Here is a 27,142-nt window from a genome sequence, read left to right as displayed (position 1 = left end):
GTGAGCAGGTGGAGGGGTGGATGCCCTGCTGCAGCAGTCAGCAAGTAAAGACCCCTGAATGTGCTGGAATTGTGCTGAAGCACAAAGATCTGCTCCTGCAGGAGTGAAATCCCCACCCAAGTGATCGGCAGCAACAGCTCAGTGCAGCAGAAATGGATCACTTTGGGCACCCAAGATCTCCAAAAACCCCACTGATGTCAGTGCACCTGCAGCCACACCTGCAGCCACACCAGCCCTTGCTGGCTCACTGTGAGTGTAAGAGCCACGAACAGTGACTGAGCTGGGGTGGACATGTGGGGAAGGAAAATGAAACAAACAAACAAAAAAATAATTTAAAAAAGCAAGTGAGACTATTCAAAAGGGGGACTTTATTTTTATTACACTGGAGCCAGGCGTCAGTGCGCCAGTTCAGCTTTGATACACAATAAATCAGCAAACCTGTCACTCAGTTTGGAAACCAAGATTGCAGTGGCACTAAAAACACATTGAAAACATTTACTTTCTTCCCTTTTTTTTTTTTTTTTTTAACCTCTTTTGTTTTTGGTACAAAAATGGTACAAACAACAATACAAAATATTTGTGCTGTTGGCGGTTACAAAAAAAGGTTTTTGAACTGGGTTAACGGACGCAAACTTTTGCTTTTGCGCTTCAGCGTGAATACAGCAGAACAGCAGAAGTCTTCCTTGAGAACAACCACAGTCATGCGGGCTGCTACACAGCTTCTCCATCAGAAAGGAAACATGCAAAATCATCATTAAAATAAGAACTAAAAAAAGGAAAAAGTGCTCCAATTATACATCTAGATGTTGTTGTTTTCCCCTATTAGATCTGTAGCTTCAAGCACTAACTACATTATGTACACTGTGTGTGAACAGTTGTGTGTGGGGTTGGTGTGGACTGGAAAGAACTTTTATTTTTCCCATGAAACTGAGTTAATTTGCGTGGGAGACACCTACGTTTTCTGGCTGCTGTTTAAAACACTTGAATTCATTGTGACACAGCATTTCCCCCCCTCCCCCAGTATTTTTTTTTTCACACTTAAAATGAAGAGCTCCAAAAGACATCACAAATAGAAGTTCTGTATTTTACCTTTAATTTTTAAATTTTTTTTTTTAGATTAAACAAAGTTGCAATCTTGGCATATTGTGTGGTAGAGATGCTGCACTGACCATTACCATTCTTCAATGCCTGAGCATCCACCCTACATGAAGCAGTTACAGGCAATACAGCCACCTCTGAAACCCCACTTCTGAAGGCTGGATCTGGATTTGGACCTGACTATCCCTAAAAACCCACGAGGATAAACTCCTCATCACCATTGTACAACTGCCAATAGCATCACCTGGTCCAACAAAAAAGGGAAAAAAATGGGAAATACAAAACCAGAAGCAAAACCATGACTAGAACGTGGGACACCTAGAACAGACTTGCCTATTTACTGTCATTAATTACTGTCATTAATTCCTGTCATTAATTACCTGCTGAATCTCCTCCTTGCCTTGCAAAGCATTTCTGTGACTGACGCTGCTCCCAGTTTTAGGCTACACGATAAACAGACCACCAGGGCTGTGGGTACAGCAGTGACACTGGACCTGCACAGTCCCTGCTTTGGGGATGTGCAATCCTCATCCTTAGTAGGTAGGGAGGCCACCAGACGTGTCCCAGTGCCCTGGGAACTCACTGTCCCCATCCCTTAGACAGCAGGGAGAGCTGTGGTGGTGTCCCCTGGCAGTGGGACAGTGGGTAATGGGGTGGGACATTGGTATCTTAGGGATGGGATCCCCTTCACCTGCCTGAAAGCAAGTCCTTCCCCACTGCCTTGTAGGGTACAAAGAGTGGGGATCACTTCTTCAAATAGTTTAATGTCTTAGTTACATTAGTCAGGGAACAGGGACTCTGGTCTCAATGCATTAACCCCTCCCGTGGCCTCTCAGAATAAACAGCAACTGCAGGCTCAAAAGCCTGCTCAAAGGCAGGCTCAAAGGGTTAACTGCCTCACTGCAGCTCCTTGTAAGTCACCAGCACCTCCAGCTGCTACTGGCTGTCACCATGTCACATCCATGAGGATCAGAGTGGGACAGAGTGATGGCAAAGCCTTGTCAATGGGACCCCGTGGATTAATATGAATTTTTTCAGCTGGGTTACAAACCATCAGCAACATTAGCAAACAAAAAGGTTTGTAAAAAGTGATCTGTTTTCATTGCTGGATGTGCCCCTCGCTTACCTTGCATGGTCCCACTGCGAGAAAAGGGGCCTGATGCTGCTGCTGCTTGTGGGGCTGTAAAACTCAAGAGAGGGAGGATGTGGGGAGGAGAAAGGGGGAGAGGAAAAGAAGGAAGAGGAGGGAGAGAACTGGGTCAAAACACAATAATCTGGTTGGTTTGATTTATAGGCTCGTGGGATTGGAATGGCTGGATTGCAAATGCTGCAGAAAAAAATAATCACCGATTAAAAAAAAGTCGCCAGTGGAAACAGGTTGGTTTATTTTTAATCACTCGAAGAGTTTTGTTTGACTTAGGTTGCATAAATGTTCTTGAAAACCTGAAATGTTTAGACAAGCTGAAGTCAGATAACATCCCCTCCATGGCCAAGTGTCTCCTCTCTGCTGGGGAGAGAGCGTGCTGCCGATGGCCTGGAGCCACGTCCCACATCCCTGCCAGCCCCTTCCCTACCTGGAATCCCTCATCCCAGCCACAGCCACAGCAGATGTTAAGCACCAAGCTCTCCAGAGAGGGGATTGAGCTGCTCTCCCAGGTAAGCAGTGCCAGGTGATGGCAAGACACTCCTCACAGCAGAGACCTGGCTTTGCAGGATCCACATTCCAGCATTCCAGGAGCTGCACAGAGCCTGCAGGCAGTGGCACCAACCCAATGAATGGAGAACCATGGGCATCACCCGGCCCTCGAGCTGAATCCTTCTCCTGTGTCAGTGATGAGGCTACGGCGACGGACACCAGCAGCAAAAAACACCAAGTGCATTTTTTTTTTCACTACACCTGTGCCCAGCAGCTTCTGCAGAGGTGCAAAGCCCTGGTGGTGAAATATTCCAGCCTGTGGCTTTTCCAAAAGAAACAGGGAAGAATCAAGAGTGCCATGGGTAAGGAAGAGAGGCTGTGGGGCCATGCAGCCTCTGTGCCAGGCAGCTGGGAACAGAGGCTGTGAGGTTTGCCAGGAGTGGTCAAGAGGAGGGGGACGGCACATGGCAGAAGCAAACCAAGACTTTCACGGTGGTCACACAAGATGACTGAGCTCACAATGATGGGATGGGAATCTGGAAGAGTGTCAGGTGCTGCCAGCCCGTGCCTGTGGTTTGACATCCTCACCTTGCTGCTGCCATCAGCGCTGTCCCTCTCCTCTGAGGTCCACACTATGGCCTCCTGGTCTTCTCAAGAACCTTGGGTGAGAGTGAGTTTGCTCTCCGAGCCATGAAAGACAAACTGACCCATTGACTGACCAACTGACCGACCAAGACAAAAAGAAAGCTCTCACCCTTGGTAGTTAATAACATCCTGGAAACGCTGAAGTCCCCTCGGGCAGACTTTTACCATATTCCACTTCATACAAGACACATTTCAAATGCTCATTAATTTACAGAAATTGCATTTTATAGAAAATATGATACAATGAAATATAAAATGCACTAGGAGCATTTCAAAAATCCATAGAGACGATCTTGCAGCCCAGTTTACCCTCTGAAAGGCGCCCACTCATCACCGCAAGCTCTCGTCCTCTCATTCTCGCTCTCGTGTGCACGCGCTCGCTCCCCCCGCCTCCCCCCCTTTGACTCTTAGCATTCAACTTGAGAATCAATAGAGATATCAAAAAAAGCGTGATTATCCCCTGGATAATCACCTTCCAATACTGTGCACATTCTTGGATTTAAAGGAAAATATATCTAAGCACTTTTACAAGTTTTAGCGAACCCACTGCAAAATCGTCTGCAGAATATAAAACACAGGTAATCCAAGATTTCATAGCACATTAATTAAGTGGCTCATAATCCATTAAATGTGGTTTATATTACACATCCATGCAGTCTAAATCATTTTACAAACATTAGACATAAACCCACTAGTCCAAATCAGTAAAGGAAAAAATGTAATAAAAAAAGCTAATAACTATTTGTTATTGGTTAAACTGACCCTACATATAAACTAGGTAGTTTGCTACCATTTATAATACTGATGTTGAATTATGCCTGGATGCTGTGAAACCTCTTGCTTACTTGGTAATGCTTGAGCATATTAACCACAAGATACTTAACAGGCCCTCGTTGCACTTCTTCTCCAAAAAAACACATTTACTACAGATAGCAGCGCCTACCCATCGAATAGAAAGGACACACATTAGCTGAGTTACACGATGTTGTTGAGCTTTGGCTACTAATGCTCCAAGGCATTAATGTGGTACTAGACTAACTCCATACTTAGGGATGGGAGAAGTGTGGGTAACCTTGTCCCTGTCCTTGGCACTGCACAAACCCTGCCTCAGCCCAGGAGAGCAGCACGGGTGCTGGGCATCCTCAGGGATGGGGGACACCACCAGCAGCACCAGCAGCACCAGCAGCACCTCCTCACCTCGCTGGTGTGTCCATCACTCACGAGGTCGTGGGAGCCAAAACACGGCGACAGCAGAAAAACAAACAGATGGGCCTTTGGTCATGTCACGATTTACTTGGTAGGGTTTAGGCAAGGGCTGTTGGAGATTTCTGTTGCAATAACCAAAGGCTTTATCAATGCTATAGTTCTATGCAGCTACATTGAGTGTGACCAGGGGCCAGCAGAGCCCTCTGGTCAGTATTTTGCATCTGATAACACTGAATTATATACAACATGATGACTAGTTCACCACCTGCTGAGGCTTAAAGATGGCTGTTAAGATTTTGACTCAAAATATCTCCCCCCTCCCCACCCCCCATCCTCTTCCACCCCAGAATGAGTCACCCCCTTAAAAAAAACCCAAGAAAACAAAACAAAACAAAACAAGGCAAAAAAAGAAACAATCTCCACAGTTCCTTTTTGTTAACTCCTTCCCAGCTAGAACTGGCTTAGGGTCACAGGGAGTGCTGCCCAGGATGGTTGTATGTTTGTTTTCATCACTCCTGAGATTGAAGGGAATCTGACACATGCACCAAAAGGCACTTTCAAATATATATATATATATATATATTTTAAAAACAGTGCTTCTGTTCTAAGAAATTCAAGTTAAGACAGAGTGCCTTTCACTCTCTTTAGTCATAAAGCAGGTAAACGAGCAATATCCCAGCTGACATTAAAAAAACAAAAAAAACCCAAAAAGAAACCTGCAGCAGAGACAAGTGTTCATGCGAGACAGCTCAATATTCTAGGAAAAAAAAAACAAAGAAAAAAGGACAAAAAAAGAAGAAACCTCCTATATCACCACTAAAAATAACAATACAGTCAGCAGGGGATATTAATTAAAAAAGCTGCCACATCTGTACAGTTCTTGCTCCTGCATCGGCTCTTTTTGTTAACGCTGTCTGTGGGTTGTTTGTTGTTTTTTTTTTCTTCTCCTATATTTTCTTTCTTCTTCTTCTTTTTTTTTTTTTTTTTTAAATTTTTTTTTTTTTTTAATAAGATGAGGTCAGTTTAATCTTCCTCTCCTCCCCCGTACATGTCTGCCAGTTTCTTGAACCTGGGCCCCCAGTCGTTCAGGTAGTCGTAGTCCTGGTCCCCGGAGCTGGAGGAGTTGAGGGAGCTGACGGAGCCGGCGGTGGAGCCGCTGCCCTCGTAGTCAAACACCAGCAGGGAATCGTAGGGGGGGGCCGTGGGGTCGTTGTCTGCTGCACGAAGGCCCTGGGAGGGTGAACACATGGCGTTAATGCCCACCACGGGGGTCTCTGGGGGAGTTTGGGATCCCTGCAGAAAAGCTAGAAGGGAAAAATGAGCATCCCGGAGCGTCCCGGATGCACCTTTCAGCTGTCCCCAACAAAAAACCCAAAAACTCCCAGTGCCCCTAAAAACAGCTGTATTGAGTGGCATGGGAGTTATTTCCAACCATCCATTTCTGGACCTGGAAAGCTTTCTGTCCTGGCCAGCATGCCCTTTCTGGGGTTGCCTGTTGAGATTTCCAGCTTAGCCAATAAAACAAAATCCAGCACCCTTCCTCTCCCACCAATATTTTAATTCCGATGATTTTCATTCCTCTAGAAAAACAAAATTTAAAAAATAATCACTCCCGGCAAAATTCTGCAATTAGGACAGACGTGGGGTGTGGAATGCTGGGCAGAGGTTGGGGAGCATTGCTGCTCCTGTGCAGTGTGGGCAGCAGTGTAGGCAGGCCATGGAAATGGCCTCGGGATATGGAGAAAAAATTGCTTTGCTGCAGAGCCCAGCTTCAGGAAAAGCCGGGTGGAATAGCCCTGCAATAAAGCAAATGTTCCACATTCCCACCTTCAGAAGCCCCAGCCTCAGCGTGGGGAGATGAGCTGGTTTCAGGAGCAGGGGCGTGTGTGAGAAGAGTGAGTCTTCACAAGCATGGATATGTGTAAATGTGAGTGAAGGATGGGCAAAGGGACAAAGGAAAGAAGGGATTTTAATGATGAAAATGAGAAAAGCACAGCAGGAAATGTATGCAATAATAGAATTAAATGGCTGTAACATTTATTTTTCTGGCTTAGGAAATGGATGGTGTGCTTTGTCTCGGAGGAAATAATGCTTTGATTGGTTTGTAACCACTCAATCACTCAAAACTAAAAATGAGATAAGAAATACCAAATGGATAGATATTTGTACAGGCAGATAAAGGAGCAGTAATCTAACATAAAGTAAAGAAACTCTCTGATGTGAGTCTGTCTGTGCTGCAAACTCTTTGAGGCTTTACACCAAACAGCTTATGAGGAAGGCACAGACTGCTGAAATAATTACGAGTCCAGGAGCAACAAATGGCTCATTCTGCCTGGGTGCTGAAAAGCATGGTGTTTGTGACACCCACAAGACAGAAATCTTGGGTTTTTTCCTGGTTCAATGCCTTCATTAAGCCAAGCCCTGCATCCTTTGCTCATCCCAATCTTTTCCCTGGCTGGCATCAGACTCCTGCCATGAGCAGTAGCATCACTTGGTCTGTGCAGTCAGGGAAACCCGACTTCAGGTGGCTGCTCAAGCTTTGAAGATGTGACACAGGACCCCCTACAGAACATACCTCATTAATAAAATCACCAATATCCCCTGGATGTGGGATTACTGGTCTTATAGGATACTGTGGTTCAGCACCAATAGGTCTTTCATCCACCCTTCTGACTCCAGGTGTCTTGTTCAGCACGTGGTCCATGGTCTCTGGCTGCTGGAGCTGGCTTAAATCGTAATCCTGTGACAAATGGGAAGGCACAGTGTGAAACCCAGAGCTTTTCCTTCAGATCACCTACTCACTCAATGTGCAAACAAGGGCTCTAATTCTCTTTTAGCTGAAGTTTGACAGCAAATCTTATCCCTGGGTATGTAGCACCTCCATCTAAATTACAGATGAACCTGACCTCTGAGGAGCTCATAAAATTGACCTCCTAGGAGTATAAGTTAAATCAAGTATTTAAATACTTTCTGAATACTTCACACAGCATCTAAATATCTGGGATAAAACCCTGGCTTTAGTTTGTGTGTGCATAGATGTATGCATAACTTTTTTGACAAAATACACAATATAATGTAGAGACACAGTGTTGGTAGACATATTATTGCAATTACATTTCTACAGAAGTAAAAACATTAAAATGTGTTTTGCATTTATGCATGTAGGCTTTTTAAAGTAATTACGTTCTTTTTGCTTGTGAAAAATCCCAACAGAAGAGGTTTCTATCACAAAATGAGAATCAGGTAATATTTCATTAAAAATGTATTCATGTAGGTAATGGTGTTTTGCTGCTCATCCTTTGCTGTTATTTTTAACGAATCCTTCCTAAAATATTAAAGCCTACAGTGTAGTTGCCTGAAACCAGATTCTTCAGCTACTTGGAATGCTTAGAACAGTACTTTGTTCTACCAGGAAAACTATCCTTGTGCTCAGACTGGGATGATTGAATCTCCAGGAGCAATATTTATAAATAACTTGACAGCGACGAGACAAAAAAAGAAACGTTAATTGCGAGGATTTTTCTGTGGAGTAAGAACTTTTCAAGGTTTGGGTAAACTCCTGCCTCAGAGTTTGCCATGGCAGCTCTCGCTGGGCTCGCCTTCAGAGGCCACTGGGACCTCCAAAGGCAGTGGTTTTTTGGGATCCCTAAGCACTGACCTGGAACCATGCAGTCCAATTCAACAGGCAAAACCAAAGCCATTACACAATGTACAGTCACATCATCTGCACAAACATCCTGTTTGAGACTGTCCTGGGCTCCCTACTCATGTTTGGTAGGAGTAAAAATCCGGCGACTTCAACAAGAGTGACCAAACTTTGCTATTTTATTCGAGGAACTGGACATGTAGCAGTGGAAAAGCACATCCCAGGAGTGCAGGCCAGGGAAGTTTCCATGCAATACCAGCAGTGGTGTCTGTAGGAAGAGCCACTGGAGGAAAGCTGACGTGTTCAGGCAGCCTGTGGCTCAGGGCTCTGTCACCCAGCAAAGCTTTGCCACCGCGCGCTGCGTGGTGAAAGAGAAAATCCCCAAATCTCTTTAGACATTTCTCACAAACCATGTCCAGAAATTAAAAGAAGTTAAATGCATATTAGAGATGATTAAGTAAATGCAGGGAAAGCCCACAGAAGCTCAAGGCTCAAGCAAGCCAAGGCAAGAGACTGCAGCCACAGAGCTGGGCAGGGCAGCAGCTGCTGGCTGGTTTTATGAAGATCTCTGGTAAAATAAACAATTTTAATGATTTAAGTAACAGAAATATGGTTTGAACATGAGTGTCAATGGAGTGATTTACAGTCCTTCCCCAGGAAGCTGCCTAGGGGGTAGAAAAATCCCTGTGGCACTTGGCTCCTGGCATTGTCCTGCTTGCACAAGAGGGTGTCCCAGTGATATCCTGAATTTCCTGGACCTGCTCTCTCTCCACCACACCAGGGAAGCCAATAAAGATGCCTGGTCATAAAGAGATGAACACAACCCTTTGCATGTACTTTACTAAAAATAACGTGGTTTCTGCCTTTTTGAGAGCACAGATTGCACAGCTCTCCTCGGCCACAGCTCAGGGGCTCTTCTCACCTGATCCTCCTCTCCACCTCCCTCCTCGTCGTACTTGAGGATGTTGTCCCTGACGTCGTCCTCGGGGTCGATGAGCAGCTGCTTGGTGTGGCGCTCCTTCTCCCGGCGCTTCATCCACACCACGAAGAGCAGGACCATGGCTGCAAGGGAGCAGTGGGTGAGCTGGACTCCTGCAGCACAGGGGAGCCTGAGGCTGGCCCAGCACCTTCCCCTGCCCACTGCAGAGAACCTCACTGCCTGCTGGCAGCACGAATGAAATGTTAACCTATTGCAGGGTCCAATTTTTAAAGGAGATCAGTGAGAGCTGTAAATACTGTGACAGATTCCCACTACAAACATTTCTTTAAGATCCATCACCGGTGCTGACTGAGCCGTTATTAATCAGGAGTAAAACACACAATCGAGGGAGGAGAAACCAGAAAGCGTGAAAGCTGCAGCTTTCTGAAAATATTTGATCTAAATCCTGAATTTTCAGGATTAGATTTCCACCTTTATTTTATTCAGGGGCATAAAGATGGAGGGAAGGGAGCTGCAGAGAAGTAAAGAGGTGCAGATACCCAACATTTGTGCACAAGGGGCTGTTCCAGCAGCGTGGCACAGGTTCGGCCCATTCAGCCCTGACTGTGACAGTCTCTGCTGTTTTCTGCCAGGCAAGACTGATCTGGGGAGGATGCACAACACTGGGTCCTGTAATCCAATTTGGCCTCCCTCATACTCTTCCTTGCTCCATGAGGGAGGCTCTTTAGACTTCTGAGATCAGATTAGCCAGGACATTAGCACATGCATTTGGCCATCGACTTGGAAAGCAAATCTCAGATGATCTGAAATCCTTTCAGAGGGCAGGGCTAGCTTTGCAGAACGAGGGAGAGCAAATCTGGTAGCACACAGCCAAGCTCCTCAGGCACCAGCATTCGCATGCCAGGCTTGGCTAATCTCTCTCAGTAACAGGGAGAGATGAGCAGTTCTGGAATCCTGAGACATTTTTCCCTTCTTAAACAACTCTACCCACAGGGAACGCTCGCTCACTGCTCCACAACCTCACCCTTCAAAGGGACACCCGCATCCCAGGGGCTGTGGGCTCCCTGTGAATTACTGCATGCAAGATTATCTGGGAACTCAAGTCTCCACTAACACAAGGCAGCCAGATCTTGTCTTCCTCAAGAACGCGTTAATGTGCTCATTTTCATTCTCCTGCTAGCTGCAAATAATGCCCTGAGGAATGAAGTTCAGCCTGGGCAGCTGCTGCAGTTACACCTCCCACTGTCTTCTCTCCCCTCTGCTCTCCATACGAGCCCCGCACTGAGCTGCAAGGGTGGCAATCTGCACAAGGGAGCAAAGGATGGATAGTGGAGCTGGGAACAAATGTCCCAAGTTAATTCCACCCGAGTCGACCCTCAACTGTGCCAAACCAACACAAGCAAACTCAGGCAGGATGTGAGAACCCGAAGTTTGGGGTTTTAGCTGAGACCAGACCCTGGGGACATGGTCCAGCCTGCAGGAGAAGGTGGCCAGGAGGATCCAAACTCCTCCTCCCAGCACCGAATGTTTACACCCGACAGGAATTCAGCGAAGTGAGCAAAGAGGATGGGACAGCTAATTACTGCCATTGTGTGTCAACTGGTGGCCATCCCTGCCTGCCAGCTAACAGAATTGTTTTCAGATAGTTCAGCATTTCTTTAATGCTTATCCCAGATCTAGTCAATAAAGAAAAAAAGGAAAAGGAAAGAAAATGTAACTCTCATCTGTAATATAAAACCTCAGCTATTTAGCAGACTATTGAAGTCCTTTTTTCATTGTTCCTTTTCAAGTCTCTCACAACAAGATACCTGACTGGTCCACAAAGACAATATTATAATGGTTAGTGGGGTTTATCTTTTTATTTCCCTTTTTAAAAAAATTATACATTTTCATGCACTTGTGGAAAAAACGATGCCATTAATGCCTTTACAGGTACCTTGGGAAAAAAAAAAAAGACCTTCAAAGTGTCAATGGTGGATATAGTGCACTCTCCTTCCTTTTATTCACTCTGCAGAAAGGGAAGTGCTATTACTGCTGTTAGAACCATTTTCGCTCTGCATGTAGTTTTCCATGAAATCTATTGTCTTCACCCTTCACAATTTTTTACTGCATTGCTCTTCTAAATGTGTTATTTGTGCAGCTAATACATCAGGTAGCAAGAAGAAGAAAAAAACCCCTTTGAGCAAAGGTAAAGGCATAAACTTCCTTCACAGGAGCAATCTTGGATCTGTCCCCTTGTTTCTGCTTCCTTTTAAAGTCATCCAACTTTGACCTGCTGACTCTAAAATGGACAAATAGCACAAGAAAATCCCTCTTCTGACTTTTTCTAGACTATTGTTTAGAGGTCATGATGTGAAACAGATAGAAAGGAGGCAAAACACTGGAAGGATGTAACTGCAGAACTGCTCATTGCAAATTACATTTTTCATCACTGATACAGTGCTTTGCAGCTCTCCAAGATAAAAAAAAAAGTCAATTAGAATTACAATGAATGTAAAAATAAGCTTTTGTAATAAAACCCATAATTTAAAATGGGATAATGTATCTGAAAATGGAAAGAGGAATCTCTTAAATCAAATGTCCTTCAGCTGAAGTTAATTTCAGTCAATAGGATTTTCAACCGTTTTTAATTGTATTTTAGCACTGGATTTATACAAGAGCAGCAAAAAGAAGACCTGTGTTTAATCACCTCTGTGGCTCCAGTGCAAACTTTGAACCCAGGGGCAGCAGCAAACCTGCACAGCAAAAGGAGGTGGGGCCGATGAACACCTTCATCTTCATCAGTGGCAGTCTTTGTGGGACTCCCTGGCTGAAGGGAGCAGCCCACACTGGGAATGAAGGGCAGGAATTGGCCATCATGGCTGGGCACAGGGATGCTCCATCAGCTCAGCTGGGCTGGGAGAGGAGCAGGGCTGCACAAACACCCTGATCCAGTAGAACAATTACACACCAATACACTCCAGTACCAGCCCAGGAGGTGGATTGGATGCCCAGGGCTGACCCATTCTCCTAATGCACCAGGGCATGTCCCCACCAGGTGACATTTGGAGCATACGTTGCTCTGTCTGCTCTCTGTTAAAACGCACTGGGGCTAAATATTAAATGCGATTTAGCACCACAACTCCCATTAGCTTTAATGAGAGTCCCATGGACTCATCCTGTGTTTCTTGATGAATATTTACCCCATTGCTCATTTCAGCACTTGTTTCTATCTATTCCTACTGTGCCAACTCCTGCTTGAAGTTATAATGATATAATTTTTACTTTTTAAGTGTGTGCACACATGGTTATTGGTAATGCTCACAGAAGCTTGGGACTGACAGCACTCCTGGGCAAAAGGGATAGTTTTGCCTTGAGGAAAGGGATGGCCAGTCCTTCTCTGTGATGTATCCCCAGTCCTCCATCATTTCTGACAAACTGGGAATCCTTTCTCTAAAACCACTCATAATTGCCCATGATCCCCCAATCTGAGGTCATTTTAAAAGCAATGAGAATAACTACAATTCTTCTTTTCCTTGGAACAACCAGAAAAAGAGTTATGCACTGGCTCTGCAAGGGACTAGCCAGTGTATCTGGTACTGGGAACCAGTATATCCACAGCCAGCCAGACATGAGAGCTGTGAGAGAATCTGACAAGAGAAATTTGGAAGAAGCATTCAACCTTTCCCTGCAAAATGTGGACGATCCTATCATACCCACCATTTACAAGTTGTTGTCAGGTGTGTAATAATGTTTGCAAAGCTACTGGAAGTCTTAGAAAGACATGTCTGACACGGGCAAAGGTCATTTTGCTGATGCTGCGCTGAAGGAGGTTTGAATGCAATGTGTGAACCACCCCCACTCCCACAGCCCAAGCTTGAGGAGCTGCCCTCTGCATGGAGCTTGAAAAATACAAGCTATAGGAAAGGACAACAAGGAACAGGGAAACATGAAGGAGGGTAGACTGAGAGCAGTTTTTGAAGAAATTCTTTACTGTGAGGGTGGGACACAGGCTGCCCAGAGCAGCTATGGCTGTCTCATCCCTGGAAGTGCCCATGGCCAGGCTGGAACCTGGAACAGTTGAAGGAACCTGGGCTAGTGGAAGGTGTCCCTGCCTGTGACAGAGGGGCTGGAGCAAGATGAGCTTTAAGATCCCTTCCAGCCCAAAGCAGGCTGTGATTTCAGGCCAGGCCCTGTGGTACTCACTCAGTAGGATAATGATGCAGATCAGGATGGCAATGATGGCCCCTGTGCCCAGCCCTGCAGCAGCCACAGCCCCGATGGTGGTGCAGTCACCGTTCTCGTCACACGGGCACACCTTCACCTTGATGACAGAGGTGTTGTACAAGGGGGGGTTTCCTGAGTCTGTCACGATGATGGGCACGTCGTACACTCCTGCTTCCAGGTACATGATCCGCAAGCTGAGCTGGGCGTAGTCCCCTGGAGACCAAGACAGACAGACAGACAGACAGATGACAGACACTGGCAGCCACACTTGTGCAGGATTCTCTGCTAGAGCCCTCTTCTGAGCCCTGCAGAAGGGGTTAGCAACAACACACTGGGCAGGACAGCTTGAGACCTGTGCCCCAACAGTCTGGCCAACAACCAGCCTGTGCTTTGCAAAGTACTGTGTGTTCTCTCTGCTGCACTAAACTACCTGGCTGTCATTTGCAAACCCAGCTGCCTGTGTTCAAAATGGCATCAGACACAAACAGGAACACATGGATAATGCTTCCTGAGGCTGGGCTGCCCCTGGCCACTTCTGAGGCTGTGTACTCACTCACCCTTCCACCTCAGGATTTTGGGAACTCACTGATGACAGGCAGGTAATCCCATTGTGACTGAGCCCTGAGCTGTGAGGGCACGAGCTGTTGCCCCTGGTCTGGCACCCTCTGCCAGACCTCAGGGAGAGGGACCAGCATTGAAGCCAAAACCAGCCCACAACACCATGATATTTTTAATCTTCTGCTGAAACTACCAATAAGTAGAGCAATTAGGGCCATTTGTGGTTGCACGCTGCAATATAAAAATCCTTCACATACTGGTAATCTTCACACTTACCTAGCCCTCCTGGTTCCATGGTAAATTAAAAGGCTGCCTTTATGCAATTATGGTCAGAGAAATGAACATTGATCCTGATTGTGGCTTATGACAATTACACTGGAGGAACATAAGGAAGACTGATAATAGCTTTTTTCCCCTTGGCCATTACGGATGATTTATACTCTGTTCACTACTGATAACTGTTCATAATTATGAACTGCATTAAAAAAAAGCCAAGTGCCAAGGCTCTTAGAGTTATGCTGCAGGTCTGATACAAATCATTTCTGATTAACTATCTTGTCTATAATGTCAGCCGTAATGTGCTATAAAAAAATAAAAATCCGATTAAAAAAGTGGCAAAGTTTAGAAGTTGGAAGCCGCACGTGGGGCTCATTAGCGAAGCAGAGCCCAAATGTGCTGGGCACTGCCTGCCCCATTTACCATTGAGCCGTGTGATGGTCCAGTTCTTCCTCACTGCAGATGGCACACTTGGCAGCTCGAAGACGAAGGGCCCCACGTTGGGATCGATGTCGGCGTCGGCGGCCGTGATGTTGATGACATTGAGGTTTGGCTTCTCGCAGATCTGCGCCTCCTTGGGCAGCAGCTCCGGGGCGTTGTCGTTGATGTCGATCAGGTAGATCTGCAGAGTGCCCGTGCCGCTGGCAGGGGGAATTCCTGCAGGGGAGACACGGACCTGTGACCACCACCTGTGACCATCACCTGGCAACCAGCATCTGGGAGTGGCAACACCACAGACCAGCCCCCTCTCTGCCTTCCAGTTCCAAAAAACCAGGATTTTCACCTTCCCTCCCTGGACCTTATTAGGGACATACTGCACTTTCATGGTCCCTTGATTTGTGCAGTATAAAACTTCCCCAAGCCTCCTGATGTTGCTGTTTTTCACTCCTGCAGAACAGCAGGTTGAGTTCTGCAGATCTGTAGCCTGCAGCAGTGCCCCCAGCTAAACTAAAACTACAAGCAGGTGATGCCAAGCTGTTCCTGCAAATCTTGGTAATGGCTGTTTTGAAGAAGAAAAACCATTAGAAAGAGAGCTGACAAGAGGAAGAAGAAGGCTTGGAGGGGAGAAAAACCTGCATAGTGTAACCCATTGGTCAGCATTTACTGGAGCACTTGCTGGCCAGTTTTCAGCTTTGCAGACCATTACTGTGCTTCAAAGAAAGCCCAACTCTCCAGCATGGCCCACATCCAACCCCAGCTTTAGTGGAGAGAGGTCCCTGCTTGAAGCCCACAGTACGAGCCATCACCAGACATGCTGGGTGATGCCACTAACCCCAGCAGCAGTGTTATGTCCCAAAACACAATTCCTCATCCTCTCCAGGTCTGCCCCAACCAGCAGGGATGTCCCAGCACAGCAGTCCTGGTCCTCCATCCCTTCTTCATGGACAGCCACATTTGTCAGACTAATGACAACTCACACAAAGTAGTATCTGCCCTGGCAGGAGAGAACAGCCTTCCCAGAAATGGCACAATTTTCATTTCTCTCTCCACACATTTATCTGGCAGCTCTGTGTTGGCCTGCCCTCTGCCTGCCTCTCTCATCTGGCAGCATGGCTTCAGCAATACTTTTTAAAATTTGTATTTTCAGTCCTGGCCCTTCCTCCCAGTGCTGTATATAAAGCTACACAAACCACTTCCCCACCAGGCTTCTGCTTCCACAGACCTTCTTCCTACATTCCTTGCTCCATTTCTCAAGGGAGCCTCAAAAATTCTGAAGGAGCCCTGGAAATCCTTTTTTCATGGTTCCCACATAAGCTCTTCAATCATGGACTTGACTCATCCTTTCATCTTGTAAGCATGGGCAGGTCTCCCTCTAAAACAATGTCTTTTGATCAGCCTTGAAAGCTTCTGGAGAGGCAGACAGCCCACCAGGATACTGGGGCTGAACATGAAAACTGACTTTTGGGACCAAGGAAAGTGATTTTACTGCTTTCACATTACCCAGAGTATCTTCTGGGATAAAAGCAAGGCTCCCACTGTAACCTCTGAGACAGACTGAACACAAACCCTCAGTCCTGACAGGCACTAACTGGCATGTGGCTGAAATAACCTGCAATTGCTGCACATATAAATGCACTTTTGTTGGGCCATTGAGTATTGTTGGGATCTGAGTCCAGGTATTTTTGTTTCTTTGTATTCCTGAGTGCAGTTTCAGGGCAGTTTTAAGAGAAATGAAAAGTAAACAATTCTTTACATGGCCAAGTCCTACAAACTATGGAACATTTCACATTACTTCAGTTGTCTTATATGGAGAGAGCAAGGACACAGAGCAGGTACTAATGTGCAATGAAGGATCCTTGGACTTTATCCTCAGGAGATGAGGACTACAATAGCACCACTGACTCCACTGGAGAAAGCCGAAATTAAGACTGAAATACTAATGACAAAAGGAAGACAATGCAACTTCTGCATCCACATTTAACTGTGTTGAATTTTCCATCACTGCCTTCTTCACAGGGCCAGTGTCTGCATTCCCACAGCAAGGTACAAGCCAAGGTTTTCATGCTCAGCTCCTTGTTTCATGAAACCTGCTGGAATATGACATATTTAAGTTTTCAGCTTCCCTGGGAGATTGGCTGGAATTGGCCGAGGGGTTCAAACACTGCCAGGCTCCACTCTTGTGCAGACACAGTGTGACCCAAGGGACTCTCTCCTCAGAAACCAGGTTAAAACCATGCTATTGATTAGGATTCCCCTTCTGCCCTCCTTACATTGCAGCCAAGACTTTCCTTAAAGACAGTATCTCTACCCTGGAGCCCAGGGAGAGAAAGAGAGCCTGTCCAAGGAGTATTGGCTAAACTTCTTCTTTATCATGGACTGACAATAGCAAAAAGAACTTCGAGGAAAGAAGATGCTGCTGCTTCTTCAAGAAAAAGAAAAATCCCCACCAAAACCCTTGACCCAAAGCTTTTCTTTGATGCCAGAGAACCTGGAACTTGGGAGCAATGTGGTAAGAGTCTATTAGCCTAGATGAAACTTTAGCTGTTATCCTAAGCACTCTAGACAGAATTTTAAATAAGGTGTTGCTTTATGTGCATTTTAATGGCTGCAATATACCAGTGATAGATTAATTTTTCAGAATAAAGAGATTTATCTAGGCCCTCACTTTCTGAGCTGCTGAATGATGGATGTGGAGGCACTGATGCACTGCTGCATGAGCACCACAGCCAGGGAAAGGGGTTAACTCCACATCACGTTACACCAAGTGCCTGGAATTTGCAGGGTCAGATGGTGAGGATTAAGTTGATAGGTTCAAACTCGACCACTGCACCTTGAACAGCCTTGGCCTACTCATTTGACCTATTGTGCCCTGTGGCTTTTGCAGAAGAACACTACTAGACCCCTTTGAGAATATTTTGAATTTCTCTGTCCTGGCTGCCTTCATGGAGGGGCAGCTTAGGATGGGGCTGTGGGGTGAGTCCTGCCATTCATGACACAAAGAAGGGGAAAAATGCATTTCTAGGCACAGCTCCTCAGCACTGAAACTCCTCCACGAGTTTCCCTCACCCCTGTGACCTGGGATGCAATGACTGAAGTGATGCATGGAACCCCAGAGGGAGGAAGTTTTCATTAGCCCTGCAACCTCCAGGGAATCTGCTCATAATGCCATGGCACCCCCAGCCTGGGGGATCACACAAACACTGCCCTGAAAGCATCTGCAGAGTATGAGCAATGTGTTTAGGTGCTCACAGCCAAGCCTGGACTGGATTGTGCTGCTGAAGCAGGGCTCTGGTGTGAGTGCTCAGCACCCTGCAGCAGCAAAGTGAGGGTGGGTGAGGAGGAGGAAGGCCTTCTCCCTGTCCTGGAAAACTCCTGAACCTTTTCCAGATGGAGGAAATGAGGAATGAAATAGCAGCACAGCCACATTTGGGTGTGGTTAGCAAAAGTCACCAATTCCTCCTAACCAGGTTTAGGAAGAGAAAAGCAGGGCAGCAGCACTGCCTTTTGAGTGGGGCCAGCACAGAAGTTCTCAGTGCTGACAGGTCCAAAAGCACCGAGTGAATTTCAACGAGAAGAGCAAACAGGACTTCTCCAGGAGATGTGACTGGCCTGAGTGGCTTTGGTAGTAAATACACCAGCACCAGATGATCTGATGATGGCTGCACATTTCAGGAAGGCAGTGGCCAGGAAGAGCCCAGCTCCAGTGACAGACACACCGTTTATGAAAGCCACCACGGTTCAGCAGATGGGCTCATTTTTAATACCCTCCTGCCATCCCATAAAATTATTTCTGGTTTCCTGATGGAAGGCTTCCTGAATGCTCTGATCAATGCCTTTGGGGGGATTACCAGGACCTGTGTGCTTGGCAACCCCTGGAGAGCACATCCCCTTGACACTTTTTTAAGTTCAGGCTAGACCGCTACACTGAACTCCCCAAATCAATTTTCCATTTGTCCTCCCTTCCCCTTAATAACACCCTCCGTACACTGTGCACATTTAATTTACTCCAGCAATTTCCCGTCCCACTTTCACATTTTTGACCATAAAAACCTGGGAAAAAGATAACTTATACTGACAACTCTGTCAGGGCATCATTTCTCTTAATGCATCACATTAGAGTCTTATTGAAGCATGAACAATGTGAAGCCTGGGCTCACCGTTGTCAGCCGCCAAGAATGTGGCCTCGTAGACATTATTCTTAATGTAGTCTGACTCTCGATCAAGGACAGCAGCAGTAGTGATCTGACCATTTGTGGCATTAATGTTCAGCCAGTTTGCAGGATCTGACAGCTTAGAGTATCTACAGAGAAAGGAAATAAATACATGGCATTCTTTTCACTGACATATCCTTAATATTGCTTGAAATACGTTTTTTTCTGGACTCCTGACCTGTGATTCAAAGGACCTTTGGATAATTGGTTTTGTTGACAAACACAATGCTAATTGAGTATCCGGTTTTTGACCTTTACAATTATTCAATTTTTCAATTACTTTAGTTTTAAAGGTTCTTCTTTCCACTAAGTGCCACTTACATGCCAGTTTCCTGCTGCTAGGAGAGGACATTTCCTGAGGTCTCTGCAGCTGAGGAGAAACGGGGTCTGCAATGACTACTGCATTCATATGCCTGAATTAGAGGATGGATTCCTGCTCTCTCCTGCTCCTGACCTTGCCCTTCTGAAAATAGGTTTTTAAAGTCAAAGATATTCCTGTCTTCTGCCCACCAATAATAAATAACAGTTTGGGAATGCCACACCGTCAGAGTCACCTCCCAACTACTCAACCAACTCACACTTGTTGTCTATTCATGTCCCATGCAACCAGCTAAGAACATGGGTTTTTTTGGGCAAACTTTCCCCGTGTTCTCCAGATCAGTGTGTTCAGTTCATCTTTTTTAACTTGCTTGTTTTCTTGCTTTTCTGCGTCTCAGTTTTGTACTGTTTGAACTGAGATGGACCATAACTATCTAACTGGAAGCTAATAAATGGCCAGACTATAAATTACTGAAATAAGCAAACAGAAGCTGAGCTTATTTCATGGGTAACTCAGACCTGCTGATAGTTTTATATAATTTGTCATTAGACATGCAGGTGGGAACATTACAGGCTTCTGGTGAATATCCCTTTCCAGAATTGGGCTGTTTGAAGCAGAAACTCAAAGGGAAACTTGAGCTGCATCAATCCATGTGAAGAGGAAAGCAACACACAGCTGCACAAACACCTGCCAAAGGAAAGAATTACATTTCATGGAGCTAGACTCTCTGGGATGTTTTCATTTCAATATCACTGCTGTGAGGCTTCTGCCCTTTCTCTGCTAAATGACCAGGGATCCAGTTTCAAAGCAGGCTTTGTGAATGTGTCTGTGGCTAATGAGGATAACCTGAGGTGTGACACTGGCCATGCCAAGCTGTGCATTACTGAAGATGCTCCTGCTTCCTCATATTCTATTTGTAAAAACTCTATTTCATCAAAGACTATTTAGAGACTGAAATTTGTATGCAAGGCTCTAGCAGCTGGATCAGCTCTGCAAAGTACTTATCATGGATCTGTAGGCTTAGCCTTTTGGCTATCTTTTTTTTCTAACTCACCAATGCCAACTGTGAAGTAAAAAATAAATTATCTTTTTTTACATCTCACAAAGACAGGACCCCAGAAACACCCCATTGCTTCTTGCAAAGCCTGGGCATTGGCTGTCGTGATGCAAAGGGAGAGAAATCGTACTGGGGTTTGGAAATGAAGTGCTGGTGGAGGCACAAAATGTGTGTCCTGGAAGCCCTAGAAAGAAACAAGTAACTGGCTGTTACTCACAGGAAGCCTTACAAGACCCTACACATGCCCTGTGCAATGACAGGAACAGCAGGTGCTTGTTTGGATTACAGATCACCCCCCTCCAGGTTAGAGGGAGTACTCAATCACAAATGAATTGTTCTCTCCTCTGAAAACCAGCCTTGGTACAGACATCAGGGAAATAAAGACCCTTCAAAGGCCAATATTTCAAAAAGAACATAAGAAAAATGGGCTTGTTAGTTAGGATGGTCTCTTTCCTCCAAAGACACAATGCCTGTCTAAAGACAACAAGATAAGGCAGTGAATAAACTATCATTTTCTAGACCCGACAGCTCTGTGCCAGGTGAAATATTTCAAACTCTTCCTGACACAAAATGTCACAACTGATGCAAGTTTAAGTGGCCTCAGTCGTGGTCACGTCGTATACTCAGGTTTTGCCAAAAATACCACAGCCCTTACAGACTCGGAGCAAAAAAGAAAACAGTTTCTGTGGATGTAAAAGTATCCAAGAGCAGGAAATGCATTTCCTGTCTGCACAGTCGGAGCTGAAATAGTTGTGAAAGTGTCACAAGGACTCATTTTCACCTACACTTTTCTGCCAATTATTTCCTGGTGAGAAGGTGTGTGAGCCAGGCTCCTGGACTGTGGATTCAGTCCCTGGTCTGCCCAGGTGGGACAAAACAGAGCGAGTGACACCCTCCTGGTCACAGCAGGAATTAAAAGTGGTCTTAAGCTGCTTGGATAGAAATCTGACTTTTACAAGGTTAAAATTTTGTCAGCTGAATCCCATTCACAGGGAAAGCAGCTAAGGAGGAGGTTGTGTTTGGCAGGTGCTCTGAAGAGAAAGGGAAGGTTGGAATAAATTGCACCTACAGGGAGCAGGCAAGGGGAGCACTGGTGAGATACAGACCAAGTGCCAATGGCCTGTGAATGGTGTTTGACTGCTCAGGCAACACTGAACAATTTGACACTTTCAAAGCCTGCCCAGCAGCTGTTTGCAACCTCACCAGCCTTGCTCTGAACTAGCCAACAGCTTCTCTTGCACTCTGCTTTTAAGCAAGGTTGAACCTAAATCCTCTGGAAGAAACACAAGGCTTGATTAAAAAACCCAGCCATTCCCTTTGAAAACCCAGACCTAGCCCTTTATGTGCCTCAGTTTCCCCCCATAAAACAGAAATAGAAAGGTGCCTTTTTCTAAACCTCTGTGTTTATCAAGTGCATGAACCACACAGGTCAGAGCACGCTGGGTGAGGCAGAGCAAAGACTGGGTACAAAGCAGCCCTGACCTCGGTAACAATGCAGAAATCTGCCTCATTTGAAGGAGTGATCTGCCCCACTGCAAGCCACTAACACAGAACCCAACCCTGCTCTCCTTGACCCAGCTGCTCAGAGCCTGCCTTACCTGGAGCAGGGGGATTGTGAGTTTACAGGCTTGCAGGACACCGTGCGAACACTCGACTGCAGATGCCACTCCCTGCCAAGATTTCACTCACATCCCACCTGAGCCAGCTTGGAAACCAGCTTTCAGCTGCTTGGCTGCCCAGACGGGTGCAGCTGAGCCCCCCAGGTGCAGGGGAGCCCCTGGGCCGCCTGGTGTCCCACCTTACTGCCTGCTGCATGAAGCGATCGGGATCCACCGCCGAGAACGTCGTCAGCACCGTCCCCGTGGGCACCCCTTCCTCCAGCCTGATCAGCTTGTGGTTGGTTGGGAAATACGGGGCCTCGTTGACGTCTGTGACTGAAATGGTGACTCCTGCTGTCGACTGGAAGGACATCTGGATGCCACTGGCCAGGGGAGCTTGGTTTGAGACCATCACCGTCAGCATGAAAGCTCTGTTCATCTCGTAATCGACTGCCTAAAACAAACAAACAAGCAAGTCTAGAGCCAAGCAGAGAATATATTCCACCTCCTGGCTGGAAGCTGCAAGATTAGAAGGCAGATAATATCAAAGTCATTGCCTCGTCTTGTTTCGTCCTGAGCTCGGTTCTTTTGAAGGTGTAAATCCAGAGCAACTTCAATCCAGTGGAGGATTTGGCCTTCCAGCTTTTGGAGAGTCAAATAGTTAAAAAAATTCCACAAAGGAAAAACTGCAAACAGCAGGGAGCATTTGCCCCGTGTTTTGTTCCACTGCTAAGTGGTTTCCAAAAGACAAGCCTGCCTGTGAGAGCTGAGCATCAAATGAGCAAACCCACCCAGGGCTGCTCTAATGCAACAGGTGGAGCCTGTTCAGAGGGCTGTGACGGGCTCTTAGCACTGCTATTAGCACTGAAACTGCTGACTGTGGAACCACGACAGTCTCTGTGGACTCCTGAGCCTGAAAGGCTCTTTATTTTCCCTCTTTAATGAGTTTATAAGCAAAGGTGGAGCTGCCAGAACAATCCCAGGTCAGGTTAAGCAGGTGGTCCTTCCAGTGGGACCTCTCATCCTCCTGCAAGGCACCTCGAGGTCTCTGGAGGTTGCCCACAGCTCTTACAGCTGGGTTTTGCTGCTGGGAGGCCACAGATCTCTTCTCAACACACACATGAACACAATGTGTCTGTCCCAGGAGCCAGACAGAATGAAAAGCCTTTGCTGGCACGACTGACTGAGCCCAGTATAATAATAATTTCTAAACCATCCCACTAATTATTATGAGGGAAGTTGCTAATCATCTGCCAGGGAGGCTTGAGTTATGCAGGATCACACCTCTGCTTGTTAAAAACTGCTTTGCCGTGATTTATAAATTTAGAAGCATATCCATCCTCCTTAATACCTTCTGCAGCGCTGAGTCTGCAAAGCACTCACTCAGGGTGTAAAATGCCACAGCTACACCGACTTGGGCAGGGATTTACAGCAGCAAGAGCTGCCTGCCATGTCCTGTTTAAAACCCAGTATTGTCAGGAGGGAAATCAAATCATAGGAGGCTACACGAGAGAAACAAATTTCAGGGGCAAAAGGTAAAACAGCGGAATCTTTACTCGATTGAAGTGCAAATGTTCCCAATGCTAAATGGCTTCCTGACAGGCAGGGCCAACATTTAATAAATAAAAGGAAGCATAAAGATTCCCAGTACACCCACCCGTGCTGACTCACGGACTGGAGCTGCATTCAAAACTGATGCATGGTAAAAGTTCCCATTTAAACACTATTCAAGGCCCTGAAACAAACAATTTGACTAATGCATTTCCTCAATTTCTTTTCACACCCCCTCTGATTTATATTCCCCCAATTTTCTTTCTTTTTTTTTTTCCTTTTTTTCATGCTGCTCTGTTTGCTAGGCTGTCCACAGTCACTCTGCAACTCCCTCCCCAAAGGAGCTCAGAGGCAGCTGGGGGCTGAGCATTCCATGGGGCATGATGTGGGAAACTCCTGCTGCTGCTGATGCTCAGGACACACTGACCACACACAACTCTGCCAGGATGTGGCCTGATTCAAAGTAGTGGGGATTTTTTCCCCCACAAAATGTAGGGCTGTTCTTTCAGCTTGTTCCTCTTTGTTCTGGTAGGAACAAAACCAGGGCTGCAGAAAAATCGTGCAAGGAGCGGAGCTGGACCAGGGTCAGCCACCCCAAAGGCTGTCCAGAGGCATCAGTGTCACCAAATAGTGTCCATCCCACTCCAGTCTGCAAGACAGAGCTGATCTGCTCATCTCTGCTGTGTCCACTGAGTCCTATCTCACAGTTTTGTTTAAAAAAAAAGGTAAAATCAAGAGTCTGTGCTGTCCTGGCAGCTGGGGCTATTGAACCCCATGGGACAGCAGCCCCTTGCAGCCCTAGGGTAGAACTTCTTTCACACCTTAACAGCAATTTATACCAGAACTGTTCATACCTGTGCTCCCTAAAACTGCCTCCCTCTGAGGACAATGGTGCACAGAGCACTCTGTGTTTCTCACACCACACTCACCCCTTCCACCTCCATGCATCTCACTGAAAATGCTGTATATTGGTCATTTGATGTGGTTTTAGGGACATAGGTGGACTTGGCATTGCTAGGTTAACAGCTGGACTTGATGATCCTAGAAGTATTTTCTAACCAAAACGATTCTTTGATTCTATGACAGCAGGATCCTGAAGAAGCACACAGAGCCACTACACGTGGGGCAAAGACATGTGGGACTCTTGCCTACTTTTCACTTTCATGTCCAAGAAATACTTGCCATGAAATTAAAAAGCAGCACTTTGGCAGATACTCCTTGCTGGATGTTTGGTGTTTGATCTGGCTGTGAAATACCCCCCTGGAGATGCTGCACATCCTCCTCCTTCAGCAGCATCTCTAACCTGGGTGCAGCAGAGCGATGCTGAGGGCTTGCCACGTGTCCTCCTTCTCTCGGGGTACTTTTAACTGAAGTGAACAAATTTGCCTGGTGTTATAGTTGAGGCAAATAATAACTGAAGCTTCAGCAGCATCTCCATTACAAATTCACAGCTCTGATCCATGCAGAGTTTGTAATAACATTTTACTTAGCTGGCTGCCACAGGGCAGCCACTGCTGCTCTGGGAGATTGTCTTCAGACTCTGCAGTGTCTCATCTGAGTGGGAAGTTTCTCTCTCCCCTTGATCAAGGCTTTCTTTGAAGATTAGGGTCTTGCACAGTTATGGAAATGGTTTGGAAAGGCAAGAACAGAAAAGGGAAATGTTATACTTTTGGTGATCACACTGGAGCTACAGATGGGGTTTTGCTGAGGGCAGCTGTAAAATGGCCCCCATGGGCATAATCTGAACTCCAAAGGGAAATCTGGCTTGGAAGGATTTCTGGCCCTCCATTTCAGGCCTCTAAAATGCTGGTGGAGTGGTGGGATTCTGTACAGAGCCCCCCTCCTTGTGCTGTTGCTGTGACACCATCGCTTGCAGCAGGAGTTACGTGTGAGCAGCTTTGAAGAAAATCCAGCCATATAGGGACTGTAAATAAATGGTTCATTACTTGACTTTACTTTTTACCTGTGTTTTCAACCCACATCAGTGATCAAACCAGCAAAAGACTGCTTCAACACAGCAAAGAACAAGCTCTAACTGGCCACCCAGTCTGATGAAGAGTACATTGCCCAGATCTTTAAGCATATTCACTTATTAACAGAGAACAAAATATTTCAAAGAAGAAGGTGGAATCCTAAGAGTCTTCCCTTCTTCGCCATGAAAATTTAATCACAAGCAATTTCACTCATTCTCCTTGCTGAAAATACACCAAAAAGCCTCCCAGCCAGTTAGGGGTAGGGAGCCCTGGTGCCCAGGAGGATCAGGTGAGGTCATGTAGTGAAGACATCCAATGCAATTTCAGGCTCTGAGCTCAGCTTGACGAGATGGGATTTTCATGTGGTTCTCTGCTTTGTGATCACTGTGGGTTACACAGCAGTGGAAAATCAACACCAGCATCAATGGTGTCTTGACAAATCTGCCCTGCTTTTTGCCTGAAGTTGTGAATAAGGGATGGTTCATTATGCACAAGTCCTTGTGCAGCAGTGTTTATCATGCAAATCCCTTGTTGTTCACTTTGATGTGCCTTTAAACTACAGTCCTGACACTTTGCAAGATTAAAAATAAAGGGTCCTCCCCTACTTGCAGTGAAAATGTTGGCATTTTGATTCCAGACTGGCTGCTGATGTCAGTGGAAGTTAGATTTTTGCACTTTTCTTCATTGAATATTTTCTGTCTAAGCAGAAAATCTGGATGTGTAAATTACACACATATATGCAACCATATACAAGTGTCTAAGCTTGAAGAGGTTTCACAATGTTGCACCAGGTAAGGCTGTCAACCATCATCACAGAGCAATAAAAAGTGACAAATAAGAGGACCCTGCTGAAATACCATCTGGCAGGTAGGATGATGTGTCCCTTGAAGTTTCAGCAGAGCAGCATCTGCAGACACACACACATATCCCCAGGTCAGGGAACAGGACAGGCTCACACGTTCCTGCCAGAGTGACCTCACTGCCATTTCACTGATGTCATTCTTCCTAAGACACAAACTGTGCCCATTAGGAATGACTGCAACTTGTTTAGCTAATAAAGGAAACAGGGCTCAACACAGAGCTATTCTGGGATCATGCTGCTCTTTAAACTTAGTATATCTACTCATGTTGTCGATTAAAACTTTGTATAAGGAAGGCCAGACTCATCAGAAGGTGCTGGCTTTATCCACCACTTGCACTGGCTTTATCCTTCCCACTTGCATGGTGTGTGCTGTGCAGCTCCTGCACATCTCCACAGCCTATGTGTGATGTCTTTGCTGGTTTTGTAGTCAGAGGGAGCATCTACAGGGATCCTGTCTGGGAAGAATTTCAGTGAATGCTGAAGAGATCCAGTGATGTCCTGGCTGTGTGTAATGACTGCAGAAACACTCACTGGCCTCAAAACTGAAAGAGAAGCGAATGCTCCAATGAAGATAAGAGTCATGTTCTTTGGAGGCAAGGAAAGAAACACAGTTTGGCACTTGCTGCAGGTATCTTGTGGCTTCCAGCTCTACCAGCACATGGAGGGAAGAAGGGATGGTGGATATTTCTGGTCTGATTTCTTGGGAGTCTTTAGACAAGAGCCTCTGCTGATCCATCCTGGGGGGGTGGCTTTGAGTGGAGCTGCTCTGAACTGAGGATCTGCCTCACACTGTGTGTTTAGTACCAGGAAAAGGAAAATTGGACAGTTTTTCCAACAGGTTTACTGCCAAACAACTCAGTCAAAGGGAAGATCTCCTTCCCTTCTGTTACCAGAAAATTCACTCCTCCTGAGACATGCC

At 46.0% G+C, this 27,142-nt stretch overlaps 1 protein-coding gene across 2 annotated transcripts in view; it reads right to left on the bottom strand.

Moving 5' to 3' along the window:
• Nucleotides 1-348: 348 nt before the first annotated feature.
• Nucleotides 349-27,142, bottom strand: part of CDH4 (cadherin 4) — a 420,603-nt gene continuing 393,809 nt past the window's right edge. For both annotated transcript variants that reach the window (XM_088174755.1, XM_088174756.1), the window contains 7 exons: nt 22,038-22,291; nt 18,810-18,952; nt 14,635-14,868; nt 13,357-13,590; nt 9,154-9,293; nt 7,161-7,325; nt 349-5,815 (listed from right to left, as the gene is read on the bottom strand). In XM_088174755.1, the coding sequence (XP_088030881.1) occupies nt 5,609-5,815; nt 7,161-7,325; nt 9,154-9,293; nt 13,357-13,590; nt 14,635-14,868; nt 18,810-18,952; nt 22,038-22,291 (1,377 nt within the window). In that variant the 3' untranslated portion in view covers nt 349-5,608. The remainder of the gene's footprint in view (nt 5,816-7,160; nt 7,326-9,153; nt 9,294-13,356; nt 13,591-14,634; nt 14,869-18,809; nt 18,953-22,037; nt 22,292-27,142) is intronic.

This window comes from Sturnus vulgaris, chromosome 17, assembly GCF_052056855.1.
Source record: "Sturnus vulgaris isolate bStuVul1 chromosome 17, bStuVul1.hap1, whole genome shotgun sequence".
Classification (NCBI taxonomy): Eukaryota; Metazoa; Chordata; class Aves; order Passeriformes; family Sturnidae; genus Sturnus; species Sturnus vulgaris.
Note: the sequence above shows the minus strand (reverse complement) of the source record. Positions and strands in the feature narration are given on the sequence as shown.